The sequence below is a fragment of the Lepisma saccharinum genome, chromosome 12, assembly GCF_977018435.1.
Source record: "Lepisma saccharinum chromosome 12, izLepSacc3.1, whole genome shotgun sequence".
NCBI lineage: Eukaryota > Metazoa > Arthropoda > Insecta > Zygentoma > Lepismatidae > Lepisma > Lepisma saccharinum.
Window position 1 is genome coordinate 31,296,601 of NC_139240.1, and position 17,112 is coordinate 31,313,712.

The 17,112-nt window shown below is 38.5% G+C and overlaps 1 protein-coding gene across 7 annotated transcripts in view; it reads left to right on the forward strand.

The window, feature by feature from the left end:
- LOC145996427 (protein arginine methyltransferase NDUFAF7, mitochondrial) overlaps positions 1-17,112 on the forward strand; it is a 57,804-nt gene that overhangs the window by 22,243 nt on the left and 18,449 nt on the right. For all 7 annotated transcript variants that reach the window (XM_083132895.1, XM_083132901.1, XM_083132894.1 and 4 more), the window contains exons 5-7: positions 5,291-5,563; positions 8,566-8,679; positions 12,078-12,221. In XM_083132895.1, the coding sequence (XP_082989021.1) occupies positions 5,291-5,563; positions 8,566-8,679; positions 12,078-12,221 (531 nt within the window). The remainder of the gene's footprint in view (positions 1-5,290; positions 5,564-8,565; positions 8,680-12,077; positions 12,222-17,112) is intronic.

Consider the following 17,112-nt stretch of genomic DNA (forward strand, 5'->3'; position numbering starts at 1 on the left):
ATCAGCGCATGCAACGGTGTACAATTTACAACACCGGACCGAGGAAGGGGGCTTGGGGGGGCACGTCCCCCGAATTTCAATGGAAAAAACAAAAATCTGGAGTTTGCCCCCTCTTCTCCCGCTATTTTGGGGAGAAGGCGCAAACTTTAGTATTCTTTTCAAAGAATGGACATTTCTCAACAGAACGAAACATGTTTTATGTTCTTGGGTGCCATACAAGTTGAATAATAAGCCAAAATGTGATTATTATTTTTTTTACGAAATGTATAAGTAATTTACATTTTTGGAGGAAAATTGTTATAACTCGGGCACTAAGGGAGCAATCTACTTCGGATAAGTTTTGTTTTGCAGCTAAAACATCAGAGCATGCAGCGGTGTATAATTCAGAACGCCGAACCAAGTAAAGGGGGTTTGGGGGGAGCGACTACCGAATTTCAATGGGAAAAAAAACAACAAAAATATGGAGTTTACCCACTATTCTCCCGTTATTTGGAAAGAAGGTGCGAACTTTAGTATTCTTTTCGAAGAATGGACATTTCTCAAGAGAATGAAACATGTTTCATGTTCTTTGGTGCCATACAAGTTGAATAATATGCCAAAATGTGATTTTTCTTTTTTTACGAAAAATAGGCAATATGCATGTTTGGAGGAAAATTGTTATAACTCGGGTACTATGGGGGCAATCTACTTCGGATAAGTTTTGGTTTGCAGCTAAAACATCATAGCATGCAACTGTGTACAATTCAGAACACCGAACCGAAGAAGGGGGGGTTTGGGGGCGCAACTACCGAATTTCAATGAAAAAAAAATAATCTGGAGTTTACCTCCTCTTCTCCCGCTATTTTGGGGAGAAGGCGCAAACCTTAGTATTCTCTTCAAAGAATCGACGTTTCCAAAGAGATTGAAACATGTTTCATGTTCTTTGGTGCCATACAAGTTGAATAATATGCCAAAATGTGATTTTTCTTTTTTTACGAGAAATAGGTAATTTGCATGTTTGGAGGAAAATTATTATAACTCGGGTACTATGGGGGCAATCTACTTCGGATAAGTTTTGGTTTGCAGCTAAAACATCATAGCATGCAACCGTGTACAATTCAGAACACCGAACCGAAGAAGGGGGGGTTTGGGGTGGTGCGACCCCCGAATTTCAATGGAAAAGACAAATATCTGGAGTTTGCTACATTCTTTTCAAAGAATGGACATTTCTCAAGAGAATGAAACATGTTTCATGTTCTCGGGTGCCATACAAGTTGAATAATATGCCAAAATGTGAAACTGTTTTTTACGAAAAATAGGTAATTTGCATTTTTGGAGGAAAATTGTTATAACTTGGGCACTATGGGAGCAATCTACTTCGGATAAGTTTTGTTTTGCAACTAAAACATCAGAGCATGCAACGGTGTACAATTCAGAATGTCGAACCGAGGAAAGGGGGTTTGTTGGGAGCGACTACCGAGTTTCAATGAAAAAAAAAACAACAAAAAAAACATCTGGAGTTTACCCCCTCTTCTGCCACTATTTGGGAAGACGGTGGGAACTTTAGTATTCTTTTCAAAGAATGGATATTTCTCAAGAGAATGAAACATGTTTCATGTTCTTTGGTGCCATACAAGTTGAATTATGAGCCAAAATGTGAAAGAAACTCTGTTCGGAAATGTGGCATGGATATGTTGCGGAGGGGGGGGGGGGGGAGAGCTTGGCCATCAATATGAATTTCCCAGGCTTACTCCAGACCTGTGTCAGAGTTTCCACCCAAACATAAGAGTATGAAGGTCCAAAACGCACATTCATTTCGTAATCAGCACCATGATACCATATGGTATCATCGGACCAGTACGACCTTACCCTGATGATACCATAATGGTTGGTATCATTGGAGGAGTAAAGGTTAAGCCTCTAAATATTATGTGGTGAAAAATGCATTGAATTATCATTTTTTCTTGTCCGTATGGGAGTAGTAAGGGAACTTGTCAACAGATGGAGGGGATAAGAGCCGGTGGCGCCGTCCGATAGTTGTCAGACGTCGTAGTTAGGCATTTTGTTGGGCAAACTGAAGGAACATGGAAACAAATATGTTCCATTGATACATACGATTTTTGTCGAATATCACCACCCGACAAAGTATCTCACTACACCATGCGACAGAAATTGCATGGACTGAAACATCCAACAAAAATCGCATGCATAAACAAGAAGAGCTTTAGACTGCAAATATGCTGCTGGAATTTTATTACTCTTCTGGCTCACTTCACATTATTTAATGTAGCAGTGCTTACGAAGGTTTTCTTTCATCATCCTGACGCATTACTGGTTTCGCACAAGTTAACATACGTTTACAATGACATTGCACTATTCTTACATATCAAGAAGAACCCAACCAAATGGGATATATATTGAATACTGTCACGAAAAAGTTAAACATAAATCTACATTGGTGAACGTTATAAAAATTGGCAAGTGCATGCTCCCAACATCAAATTTACTGCAACACTAGTATTGAAATGAAATTAATGCCACTCTCTGTCCTGTCTGTTTAATCTCGTGAGAGATGGTCTTAAATTTCTCACTGAGTGAAGTTAATGTCCAATATTATGAAATAAAATACTAATAATAAATACGTAAATATTTTAATATCATATTTACTCAAATCATTCAATCATAACAGCAAATCACTTCCTTCAAGAATTGACTTTTCTCTGCCAGCCCTGCTAAATTTTCACTTTCCATCTACTGATTTATACGAGGGGTGGCCAGAAAGTAATTTCCAATTAGTAGGTACATTGATTTTTTGCAAACTCCAAAACCGTTAAAAATGGTAATTGCTGCGAAATTATGTTTAGGAATGTGCAGTGATGTCTAGACACATTTTTCGCCCGTTCGAAATATCGAAATAATGCGAATTTGGCAAAAAATGCGAATTGTAGGCATTTTTAGCGATTTTTTTAAAAGAAATGTCCTAAAACCATGAAATCCAACATCCTTGTCTTTTCTAGGCCATGTTTGTGTACAAAGAACATTCAAGTTTTCCAACATTTTACTCAAGAGTAAACTATAGAGTTATACGTACGTGAAATGATTCCGACAGCCACATTAAATCATATATTTCCCACGATTTTTTCAACTTCTATCAAAACCATTTGCATCACAGAGCAAAGTGGCAAGGTTATAACAGGAGATTGAGTGCTTATCTACCGTCACACGGGAGCCACATCTTCGTATTTGTCGCACGAGATATGTTTTGAATTACCACGCTAAGTGCGTTCTATCGGCATTTCTCGATTGAGTAATAATGGAGCTCAGTCGTTAGGGCATCTGACTACTATGCGAGAGACCCGGGTTCGATCCCCAGCGGGGGAGAACCGGGATGTTTTCCACCTATTCAAACTGCTCCGGCGCCCACCCAGCATCATACGAAGCTGGTACCTTGAGGAAACTTTGAGGGATAAAGGCAGCCAAGAGTGTGGTGCTGATCACATCATCCCCACGTTCAGCCGTGATCAAGAAAGTGTGGGGCCCTAACCCCACACCAAAATTTCATTATCTAAAATCCTTCCCTTAAAATTAATAAAGGGGTATGGAAAATAACTTTCAAGATATCAAACTCTCGCGAAGAGGCATAAGCCATGTGACTTACAATTTGAAACAGTAGTTTAAAAACACCATGAAGGTATAATTTCAGATATTTGCCAGAAAATGCGCTAAAATGAAAATGTGAATTTTGGGAAAAATTTTCGGCATAATCACCACCGTTGTTCTGGCATGTGTCGCACCATGGCACTAAATTTTGTATGCCCATGGTATATGTGTGTGACACCAAAGAGTGGAACAATCTCTACCGCAATGTAGCCGTCAAATCCTTGCCTTGCCAGAAACCTCTTCAGTTAAACAAAGAGATGAAAGTAGGTACATTCAAGGCCAGGGCTGTACAGGGAGTGGTCCAAGTTCTCTCACCTGAAGTGATGCAAAGGGCCCGTGTGTACTCAGCTCTATGGGGTTGTGCACATTCGATTGGCCTTCCGTGAATTGTCTGCACCATCATCTGACCATCCTATCACTCACGACGTCCGGTCTGCACAACTCACACGATTGCTCTGTGCCAAATTCTGAGTGTGCAATGTAGGCTACATCGCAGTCGGTGGGAGACTGTATGAGAGCTGCAATCTTTAACCTAGAACTGTCCTAAACCGGCTACATTGCAACTGTACCAGATTACAGCTACATGCCACTTCTTCCTGCCTGTATGTGTGTGTCGCTCTCTGACCACTAGTGCTGCGTATAGGTACCATTGGAGCTTTTCCAGGATGCCCCTCGTATATGAACTTTCAGAAGCTTTTATTATTAGTATGTTCCTGTTTTAATGTGTTGGTTAGCTAAATCAGGTACCTATACAATGCAATTCTATAAATTCCTTGATATCCCATCGATAATGTAAGGAAATATGACACTTTCTTTTGTTTGATTCAGTTGTTTCACTTATATGCAAGAGTTAAGTTGTTTGTTTTACAGAGAAGAGAGAAGTAGCTTTATGCATTGAAAAATGAGTCCGCACTCATAGTTTTTGCAAGCAGAGGGTTCCAAACCTCAGTGGAAATATCAACATATAATACCGAGAATGTATAAGGAGACTGATAAATTACAAATTGTATTTCTTAATCAGTCACTCTTATCTCATTTAGTCGTAACTTTACAATAAGCAAGTATGTTATTTTAAACTTACTGCATATGACAAAATTCCATAATCCTTCCTTAGCTTGTGAATTGTAATAATTTTCCAAATTCACGATTTTGCAGTTTGAATTCAAATGATCATAGAGAATAGAGAAATTAAGTCAATTTAATAGAAGATAATATTCATACTTAGCAAAACCATATGTGGATCTGTATGAGTTTATTATTTCCATTTGTAAAAACATCAATTTAGTTTAGTTTGTAATTGTCAGGGAAAAATGTAAATTTTGTCCTGGAAAACCTGGAAAAGTCAGGGAATTTCATTTCTGCTTGTTTGTAGCCACCCTGAGATCATATGCTGCTTTGATGGCCAAACACTGAATAGTCCATGTACGATCTTATCTTAAAATTAATCACGAATTAATATAAAAGTAAATGATGATCAGTTCTTTCTTTGAGGTCTAAAATTAAGAAATCACCCCCTACTGAACTATTAAAAACTAAAAATAAAACATTATTTAACAATGTTAATGGCATTTTTCATTTGACATGTAAAAATTGAGGACTCATCAAACATGCATTGTGTGTTGATGTGTGTGCTAGCTGATATTTATTTCAGGTGCTGAGTAAGTTGGAAGAGTTGAAAGACGTAACACTGCACTTGGTGGAAGTGAGCCCTCACTTGAGTAAGATGCAGGAGCAGAAACTATGTGTTTCTTCTCCCGTTGATCCAGATGTTCCCACAAGCTCAAATCCCCACCATTTTAATGCTCAGAGAAGTAAATATGGAATCCCTGTTTACTGGTACCGAAGCATTGAATATGTGCCAGAGGCCTTTTCCGTATTCATGGCTCATGAATTTTTTGATGCTTTGCCTATACACAAGTTTCAGGTGAGCATTTGTCGGTACCTTTCTTTCATTTTCCTTTCCTGATATGTTTAATCAATAATATGATTATTATAACAGAGTGTCTACCTGTCATGAAAGTCAAGAAAAAGTAAATAAATCAACAAGTAGGTAAAGAAGTCAATAAAAAGTCATGAAATTATGCATGTTGTCAAGAATTTTTAGTTTCACAATGGCTAATTTAGTGTATTTTACTTCACTTTTCTGTCTCTTTGGCTAATCGCAAAAATGGAGATGATGGGATAATCACAAGCATAATAGGTATGACAACAGTCTTGGTAGTCTGCCAAATTCAGTCCAGGATTCATAAATAGAAAAATCAGGTCTAATTCTCTTGTCAAATACAGCTTCACTTTCATCTTAACTGACCTTTTCGTAGGTTTTTGTGGTTAAATAAATATTTATTTTCTTAATTACTAATTTCTAACTTTTCCTAAGTAAGTGTCATAAATAAAGGTTAAGAAAATCGAAAAAGAAAGTCAAGAAAATGTCATGAAAAAGTCAAGAATTTTGAATTTATTATTTTGGTATACACCCTGTATAAGCTATGGTAGTCCAGTTGGTAGTGCACCTGACTGTTACAATGGAGACCTGGGTTCGATTCCTGGGGTGGGAAAATTTTCCATCAATGAGTACCTCTGATATTCACCCAGCTTCTAATAAATGGGTATCTGATGGAGTGGGGTTAAATGCATCCAATGTGCTGCTGATCAGTAGGCACAAAAAACTCTAGAAATAGGCAGTCAAGAAAAAGCACTGAAAATACAAATTAGACACTATGATCGATGGTCATCAACAGGTTTTCATAATTTTTCCCACTTTAAGAACTGAAAAAGCAGTTTCTTTGAAATAGACACTTATGAGTGAAATAGGCAACATCATACAACAAAAAAGTCTAATATTATTTTTAGAAATAGCCTGAAATGGATTTTAAACTCAAAGGCCTGCATTTTCTGGTTGGAGAAGAAATGGTAATTTAATTTTAAATTTTTAATATTTTCTCATTCGTATCACCCAGTACTGCATTTTGCAGAATCTGACGCATGGGCTCGCAGTCAGTAAAATCCACTCCGGGGCTCATGTTCTATGCCGTCCATGTGTATTTGTGATTGTCCTTTCACCAGTTGATCTAATCACCTTTCATCCTCATCTTCGCTATTAGAGCAGCAAATGAAAGTTAAATGAAGTAACAAAAATCAGGACACAATTTTGTTTTCCAGAAAGTGATATATTTCTATTTCTTGTGCATTTTTTAAATTATTTTTCCATATCATTATCAACAGATAAGAACATGCTTCATTATAATTCTGTAATACATCACCAGTGGCTATCCATTTCTGCTAAGAATATTATAAGGAACAGTTGCATTATTTTAATTCTCTACTGTTTGCTAAAAATTGTTTTGTTAATCACAGCATTTGCACTAGATGTACATTAAATGTCTTTCACGTAGTTTGTTGTCTTCTTGATATTTTTAATACTATGCTCATAAGTTTATTAAAAGAAAGATGTACAGGTTACAGATTATAGAAGTAATTAACATAACAGAATTAGATTTAGATCCAAGACTGCATATTAACCCTTTCGAGATGGATGACAAAATATTCGTCATGCATGGAAATTCCGCAAGGACGTTGCTCATTTTAAGCAAAATGTAACATGTTGGAAAATGTTTTTTTAAAAAAAAGTTGTAATAACACAATAAATGCCAATGAAGGCTCGTTTTATTCAGAATTTCCAAGGCTTTCGTTCGGTAAGGGCAACATGTCGATGTGCACCCATTTTTGGAAGCAACAGACAGAGGAATTTCAATTTTTTTTTTTTTTCGCTGATTGCCCCAAGTTATGTAATGGCGAATACATAGTATCAAAACGATAATACAAATAGTAAATTTTTAAAGAAAAAGAAGAAGAAAACTCAAGGAGAATGTTTATCACAACTGACCGGAAACTCCATCAGAAATTTGCCCATCGATCCGAACTAAAAGCTTGAAAAGGAGTAGGATTGTTCCGCAAGGGCACGAACTCTTACACCTGGCTGTCCAGAGAAAGAAAGAACATTTGCTTCCCACTGCACTGCACTCGAATCACTACTACCTTCATTCTCTTCTAATTGTTTTTCATCTTCCTCCCCCCCCCCCTTTCCTCTTCTGGTTCATCTTCTGACACACCCTGTATATCTTCAACTCATCCCCCGTGTCAAACCCCTCCTCCAACAAGTCACGAATTTCTCCTGGCCAAAGATATGCCATCACAAAAGACTCTTTCTTCTCACAACTAGGTTTCAAAAGCACTCACGTTCATAGCCCGATAACAAGAGAATGATTTGTACAGCCAAACTCCTTGTCTGCAAGTGCGTATGCCCATGCCTCTCCCCTCCCCCCCAGACCGTAGCCACGTTTTGGGCACAGATGCCGCGCAAAGCACTCTCGAATAACGCTATACAGAATGGCTTCCTCCCCCTCCAACTTATGCTCCCCCTCCCACTTCCCCACCTGTTGCAAAGTGGAAAACACAGGACAAACAAAGCTCTAATCCTTTTCTTCCTCCCAGAGCCAAATTTACTGCGTAGAAATGACGCTTGTTTAGAACTTGAAAGATGGAGCCCTTTAACTTATAAAGCCTTGAAAAACATGTGGGCATTTGTTGTGTCTGTTAACAATCTGCCTGGCAACAGGACAATGACGTCAGAGTCTACCCAGCGATGACGGTAGATGTGAGGTGGATGCTTGCAGATTAAAGCCAAAAAGATTGTTTTTCTTTTTTGTTTTTTTTGTTTGTTTTTTTTATTTATTTATTTATTTATTTATTCGGTTTCCTGTTTATTCAACATTCATTACGAAGATATGTGTTTGCTGAAATATTAGTCAACCGTCCTTCAGTTACTTTTGTCATCTGGAGGCTCCGCCTTGAAAGGGCTAAAGAAACACTGAAATGTGTAAAATTTATTCTTTTGTAGTTTATTATTTTTTCTCATTTTGGTTTCAGAAGATTGATGGCAAATGGAAGGAGATTTTAATAGATGTAGATCCCAAAGGAGAGAATTCATTTCGATTTGTTGTGTCGACTCCCACCACCCTGGCAACAAAATTGCTCATTAAGGTATCTACAGGTTTCAGAGTTTAGGAAGAATTGTGATTTTGCTGGGCCCTTGGAGAGGGGAAAATGTCTTTTGTAAGATATTCGTGAGTGATCTGAAATCATTTTTACATTTAATTATTCAGAATATCAGGAAATTTCTTGGAAATTAAATATTTAGTCTGATGTATTTACATAGTTAAGGCTCAGATGGACTTTAGGGCTACGCCAGTGAAACAGTTTTTGAAATTTCATCTCCTTTCAAAAAGCTCCTATGATATTCCAAACTATGAAAAATTACATCTACTTAAAATTCTTTCCAGATCCTACATGTGAATCTTTGTGTGATTTCCTTATATTGTCTTGGCAGTAGTTTAGTGGCTATGGAAGGCTATTAGACAATTGTGAATATCTAGATAACAGTTAAAGCAAAACACATGAAAACTCGTCAAAATTCTTTAGATGGAATTCTAATCAGATGTAATTTTTCAGAATGTAGCATATCAAAGCAGTTTTTCGACAGGAGAGGACATTTTGAAAACAACTTCACTGGCATTAGCCAAAAGTCCAGCCAAGTCATAAGCAGAGATGTCCAGCCAAGTCATAAGCAGAGATGTCCAGCCTCCGTTGAGATTCGGCCTCAGCCTCAGCCTCCAAGAGACTTGCGAGGCTGAGGCCATGTGAGGCCGGAGGCCAACTTTGAGCTCAGAGCCTGAGGCTGGCTGTTGGAGGCTGAAGTCCGATTTGGAGTTTGGAGACAGGGTCTATGAGGCTGGAGTCCCACATGGAGTTCGGAGGCTGTGCCTGCGTGAGGCCAGAGTCCACGATGGACTTTGGAGGCTGGCCTCGTGAGGCCAAAGTTAAATAGACATCTCTGGTAGTGATTGTAGTAAAAAGTAAACCTCGTATAATATAGCAAATGCAAATAACCCAAGTGTTGATGCACCCTAGAAAGTTTTCATTCCTTCAATTACTCAAGGAAGCCAGTAATACTTGAGAAATGCCTTGAAACAGGACTATAAGACTAAATATAAATAATTCTGTAATTCAGACACAGTATATATGAGTACGGTGGAATAATATAGTGAATATTTCTACACAGGATTATAATATCATATCACTGCAGCATATAAGAACCCAAACTGACTCAGACGCAATGGTGGAGAACGCTCACGACAATGAAGGGCCATTGGGTATATTCAGATGAATTTAACACCCATTGTTTTTCCAAGACACAACTACTTAGCTGTGTCAACAGGGTGGCAACAAAGAATCAGATGGAAGAAAAATGAAAGGGTAATTGTATGTGTGTGTTGAGACATGTTGTTTCGCAGTATTTCTTCAAGAAACGATAACTCCGGCTGTAGGCGACGGAAATTCATGAGACTTGGACAGTCAGGTTCAACATGTCTTGTCCCATCTTATGATGAACCTTAAAGTGGCAAGTTTTATGAAAACTTCTTGCACGCAGGAAGAATACAGAACATGGCATTTAATTTTCGCATCAAAGTTTCCTAACTGTACAACGTTGCACTCCTGCTATTGACTGGTCATCACGGACAGACTCTGTGTGGCCCCGCCCGATATTGCTTCTAAAACCGTACGCCATATAGTCCTGAGAGACGCATAGTGATGTTAGTTACAGTTAAAAATAAGCCTCGTATAATATAACAAATATAAATAACCCAGGTATTGACACACCTAGAAGGATTTAATTTCTTCAATCACTCAAAGAAGCCAGGCTAAGTTACAACATAGAAAACATGTTTTGTTTCACAAATCTTTATTATTTGTACTAATATACAATACACATTAATATTTTTATTATTGAACCAACATATACAGGGTAGCGACAGACCTGGAAAAGTCAGAGAATTAGAATGGTAAAAAAAAAGCCAGGGAATTTTGTCTTGACTGACAAATGTTTCTTTGTTGAACTGTGATGCAATGAACCTGCCAGGCATTTGATTTTGAAGAAGTCGTAATAAGCACTGCACTTAAATGGGAAATCATCTTGCCAGCCTTTAGTGTAAACTTTTAGGTCTATTATGCATTGGACACAACCACGGTGCCAGAAACAAGTAATGGAAGGTGGGGGAGGAGAAATTTCCAGTGAGGCAGACACATTTGATGAACCTCTAAATGTCACATGTAAAATGTAATAATATATTTTTTGTCTTGTCTGTTGGAGCTATTAAAAGTCGGATCTGTCGATCAGAAGGGTCACTCTGGCACCGTCCGAAAGATGTCTGGCACTGTAGTACGGCCTTGTGTGTACATTCTGAAGGAACATTGAATCTAACGAGGGCTTTTATCCAACCTGAATTTTTTGTCATGCCGTGGAACAACATTTGATCCGCCAAATATTTAGGCTTCATTGATGCATGTGATTTTTGTGGGATAAATCTGTAATGAAAAGATTATCCGAGTTGGGGAGAAGTTCCTGAAGATGAGAGTGACGTTAGCTCTCGAAAGCTCAGAATCTTTTCCACAACTCGCCTGGTCAATAGCCTGAGACAATCATTTCATCGTTCGTCGCCAGGAAAGCTTCGAGACTTACTTTAAAATTTCCGTAATTACTTTAAAATTAAAATATTTTATATTATTCACTAATTTTACTATAATCTGATAACCTCAATTGAAAGTATGAACTTGTAAATTAGCTCTCCATCTTTAAGCAGAAGGTCCTCCTCGTCTGTTGTTTATTGGAACAGGAAACCATGGTGCTATGAATTTAAATCTAGTGTTGAATGATGTTCAAAGCCATTACGCTGTCAACAAGCATTGTTTACTGATGTTGCGTTTTTTGAACTTTGCATTCTTTCAATCACAATCACATTACACCGTTCACTATGCAAAGAATAACGATCTCACCCTGTAATTATAAGGTGCAGAGTTCTATGTCTTGCTGAGACACATTGTACATGGCTTCGTATAACACTTTCAACTATAGGTCCAGTTCCTGACTCTAATTTCTGAAGGTAAGAGTGGCGTTAGCTCTCAAAAGCTTGGACGCATATCCTGAGAAAATCTGTGACCTGGCTCATGAAACCTCATCATTCATTCTCAGCCCCTGTACTTATATAAGAGTCATCATTGGCAGCGATACTGGCTTTGGTACCCTCTCCCCCTGATGGGGCCGTATGTAGAACACGTTTCATAGGGAGATTTCAGTCTGAAGTGACAGGCGACATGTGCCGCTTGGGAACGATCTAATTTGCAGCAACGTTTCACACCATGACAGACTGAAATGTTTAAGTTTACCAACATTGTTTTTTATCAGATCATCCTTATTTTCTAAACCTTTCTAAGCTCAAGTAGCTTGTGATGGTTTTCAACCTAATTTCATACTTTTGTAATATTTTTACTTGTGATGTCCAAACTTTATTCCCATGATATTAATTAGCTTGGTCTTTCTGTAGTCAGATGAGAGGAGAGAACATATTGAAGTAAGTCCCGAGAGTGGAGCAGTTATACAGCATTTGGCAAAGAGGATAGAAGAGGATGGAGGGATTGCACTCATTGTAGATTACGGTCATGATGGATCCAAGACTGATACCTTTAGGGTAGGTATGATTCTCAATTTACTTGTTTAACACTGCATGTGGATTTCTATGCATTTTAAACTCATACTCGAAGTAGATTAGAATGCAGGGTGGCGACAGACCTGGAAAACCGGGAAAAGTCAGGGAATTTGAGGTGTCAAAAAAAGTCAGGGAATTTCGTCTTCATTGACTTTTTTTATTTATTTATTTATTTATTTATTTATTTAAATATATAGTTATGGAACTCGGCACGGGAACAGGAAAGCTAGTTCGTAACTTTTAGGCCCCTTGTATGCGCAACACAACCAGTGATGGCAGGAGGAGAGAGAGAAATTTCTCTCGCCCGGGCTTCTCGGCGGAAATTTTAAATTCGAACACTCTTTGGAGGAAAATTGTTATAACTTGGGCACTATAGGAGCAATCTACTTCAGATAAATTTTGTTTTGCAGCTAAAACATCAGCACATGCAACTGTGTACAATTAAGAACACCGGACCGAGGAAGGGGCCTTGGGGGGCACGTTCACCGAATTTCAATGGAAAAAACATAAAAATCTGGAGTTTTCCCCCTCTTCTCCTGCCATTTTGGGGAGAAGTCACAAACTTTAGTATTTTTTTCAAAGAATGGACATTTCTCAAGAGATTGAAATATGTTTCATGTTCTTTGGTGCCATACAAGTTGAATAATAAGCCAAAATGTGAATCTGTTTTTTACGAAAAATAGGTAATTGGCTGCGGTGGCTCAGTCGGTAACTCGTCTGACTACCATGCTCAAGGTCCCGGGTTCGATCCCCGGCCGGTTCAAATCCGGGAACTTTTCTAACGGTGAAAGCGGCCCCGGCGCCCACCCAGCGTCGAATAACATGGGTACCTGGGGGAAACCCTGGGGGGTAAAGGCGGTTAGGGGCGTGATGCTGATCACATCACCCCCACTCACGACCGGATCAAGAAAGTGTGGGGCGTTACCCCCACACCCCCTATACGCCTTCATGGCGTGGTGCTATGCACAAGGGAACACTTTACTTTACTTTTTTAGGTAATTTGCATTTTTGGAGGAAAATTGTTATAACTCGGACACTATGGGAACAATCTACTTCGGATAAGTTTTGTTTTGAAGCTAAAACATCAGGGCATTCAACTGTGTACGATTCAGAATGCCGGACGGAGGAAGGCGGGCTTGGGGGCACGACCCCCGAATTTCAATGAAAGAAAACAAATATCTGGAGTTTCCCCCCTCTTGTCCCGCTATTTTGGGGAGAATTCGCAAACCTTAGTATTCTCTTCAAAGAGTGGATGTTTCATGTTGCTGGGTGCAATACAAGTTGAATAATGAGCCAAAATGTGAAACTCTGTTCGGAAATGTGGCATGGATATGTTGCGTAGAGGGAACGGAGGTTGGTCGTCAATATGAATTTCCCAGGCTTGTTCCGGACCTGTGTCAGAGTTATAACCCAAACATAAGAGTATGAAGATCCATAAAGCACATTCATTTCGTAATCAGCACCATGATACCATATGGTATCATCGGGCCAGTACGACCTTACTTGGATGATACCATATGGTATCATCGGGGGAGTAAAGGTTAAGCCTCTAAATATTACGTGGAAAATGCATTGAATTATCATTTTCTTCTTGTCCGTATGGGAGTAGTAAGGGAGACCTGTCAACAGATGGAGGGGATAAGAGCGGGTGTCGCCGTCCGATAGTTCTCGGACGTCGTAGTAAGGCATTTTGTTGGGCAAACTGAAGGAACATGGAAACAAATAGGTTCCATTGATACATACGATTTTTGTCGAATATCGCCACCCGACAAAGTATCTCATTACAACATGCGACAGAAATTGCATGGACTGCAACATCCAACAAAAATCGCATGCATAAACAAGAAGAGCTTTAGACTGCAAATATGCTGCTGGAATTTTATTACTCTTCTGGCTCACTTCACCTTATTTAATGTAGCAGTGCTTACGAAGGTTTTCTTTCATCATCCTGACGTATTACTGGTTTCGCACAAGTTAACATACGTTTACAATGACATTGCACTATTCTTAGATATCAAGAAGAATCCAACCAAACGGGAAATATATTGAACACTATCATGAAAAAGTTGAACATAAAACTGCATTGGTGAATGTTATAAAAATTGGCAAGTGCATGCTCCCAACCTCAAATTTACTGCAACACTAGTATTGCAATGAAATTAACGCCACTCTCTGTCCTGTCTGTTTAAACTCGTGAGAGATGGTCGTTAATCTCTCACTGAGTAAAGTTAATGTCCAATATTATGAAATAAAATACTAATAATAAAGACGAAAATATTTTAAAATATTTACTCGAATCATTCAGTCATAAAAGCAAATCACTTTCTTCAAGAATTGACTTTTCTCTGCCAGCCCTCCTAAATATTCACTTTCCATCTACTGATTTATACGATGGGTGGCCAGAAAGTAATTTCCGATTAGTAAGGACATTGATTTTTCGCAAACTCCAAAACCATGAAAAATGGTAATTGCTGCGAAGTTATGTTTAGGAATGTGCAGTGATGTGTGCGAAATAATGCGAATTTGGTATAAAATGCAAATTATTGGCGTTTTTAGATATTTTCTTTTAAAGAAATGTCCTAAAACAACGAAAAATTCCATGAAATCCAACATTCTTGTCTTTTCTAGGCCATGTTTGTGTACATAGAACATGCAAGTTTTCCAACATTTTACTCCAGAGTAAACTTTAGAGTTATACATACATGGAATAATTCCGACAGCCACATTAAATCATGTATTTCCCACGATTTTTTCAACTTCTATCAAAACCATTTGCATCACAGAGCAAAGTGGCGGGGTTCTAACAGGAGATCGAGTGCGTACCTAACGTCACACGGGAGCCACATCTTCGTATTTATCGCACGAGATATGTTTTGAATTACCAAGCTAAGTGCGCATCATCGGCATTTGTCGAGCGAGTAATACTGGAGTTCAGTCGTTAGGTCGTATGACTACTATGCGAGAGACACGGAGTCGATCCCCTGCGGGGGAGAATCTGGATGTTTCCCACCTATTCAAACTGCTCCGGCACCCACCCAGCATCACATGAAGCTTGTACCTTGAGCAAACTTTGAGGGATAAAGGTAGCCAGGAGCGTGGTGCTGATCACGTCACCCCCATCTTCAGCCGTGATCAAGAAAGTGTGAGGCCTTAACTCCACACCCCTATACACCTTCATGGAAAGTGCAGGGAACACTTTACTTTTACTTCCTCAAAAATCTGTTCCAACATATCAAACTGTCACAAAAATGCGTAGACCATGTGACCTACAATTTAAAATAATAATTTAAAGCACAATGGAGTATTAAGTTTCGGTATATTTGGCAGAAAAATGTTCTAAAACAAAAACTCGAATTTTGGGAAACGTAACACTAACAAGTCAAAAAAAGATAATGCCAATTTTTGGTGCCATAATATATCGGTATCTGTCACGTGAGATGAATTGATTTTATTTTTTTGGGTGTGTCGCCACTTATGGTCATTATGCACCCTTCAGTATATACGGGGAAAATTTCATTATCTAAAATCCTTACCTTAAAATTAAAAAAATGGGTATGGAAAATAACTTTCCCAAAATAACTTTCAAGATATCAAACTCTCACGAAGAGGCGTAATTTGAAAAAAGAATAACTAAATATCAAGGTCCCTTCTGATTAGGCATAAATAAAACAAGAATATCAGTTGTAATTTATTGCATAAGTGAGTCCTAACCTAATTTTCGGCATAATCACCACCGTTGTTCTGGCATTTGTCGTAGCATGGCACTAAATTTTGTATGCCCATGTCACATGTGTCTGACAGCAAAGACTGGAACTATCTGTACCGCAGTGTATCTGTCAAATCCTTGCCCTGTCAGAAACCTCTTCAGTTAAACAAAGAGATGAAAGTCTGTACATTCAAGGCCAGGGCTGTACAGGGAGTGTTCCAAGCTCTCCCACCTGAAGTGATGCAAAGGGCCCGTGTGTACTCAGCTGTATGGGGTTGTGCACATTCGATTGGCATTCCGTGAATTGTCTGCACCATCGTCTGACCATACTATCACTCACGACGTCGAATCTGCACACCTCACACGATTGATGGTGGCTCTGTGCCAAATTCTGAGCGTGCAATGTAGGCTACATCGTAGTCGGTGGGAGACTGTATGAGAGCTGCAATCTTTAACCTAGAACTGTCCTAAAACGGCTGCATTGCAATTGTACCAGATTACAGCTACATGCCACTTCTTCCTGCCTGCATGTGTGTGTGTGTCGCTCTGACCACTAGTGCTGCGTATAGGCACCATTGGAGCTTTTTTCAGGATGCCCCTCGTATATGAACTTTCAGAAGCTTTTATTATTAGTGTTTTCCTGTTTTAATGTGTGGTTAGCTAAATCAGGTACCTATACAATGAAATTCTATAAATTCCTTTCGTTAAATTTCTAATAGCTACATACCCTTTTTGTCAGCATTAATGGTATAACTGCATGTTGTCAGTTTCACAGTACTTCACTTGGATATACTGTACCAGTAGCGTACGCAGGATTTCGTCAAGGGGGGGGTTATTTCTAAAACTTTCTCCAAATTCACATTACCTTTGATTTATTATACTTTAATTAAATAATAATAATCACAATTAATTAATAATACTTATAATTAATTAATTAGCTGAATTACTACTAATAATACTACTAATACCACTACTACTATTATGTAGTAGAGATCTACATAAATATACCATTTATGAAAACAATAGAAAGAAATTACTTTCTAATCATTCAATTTTTATCAAATCCTGGGAGCATTTTTTTTTTTTTTTTGTTTTTTGTCTGGTCAACGAGGTGAGACATTTTAAGGGTGAAAAAAATCCATAAAACAAGAAAATATATTAAAATAA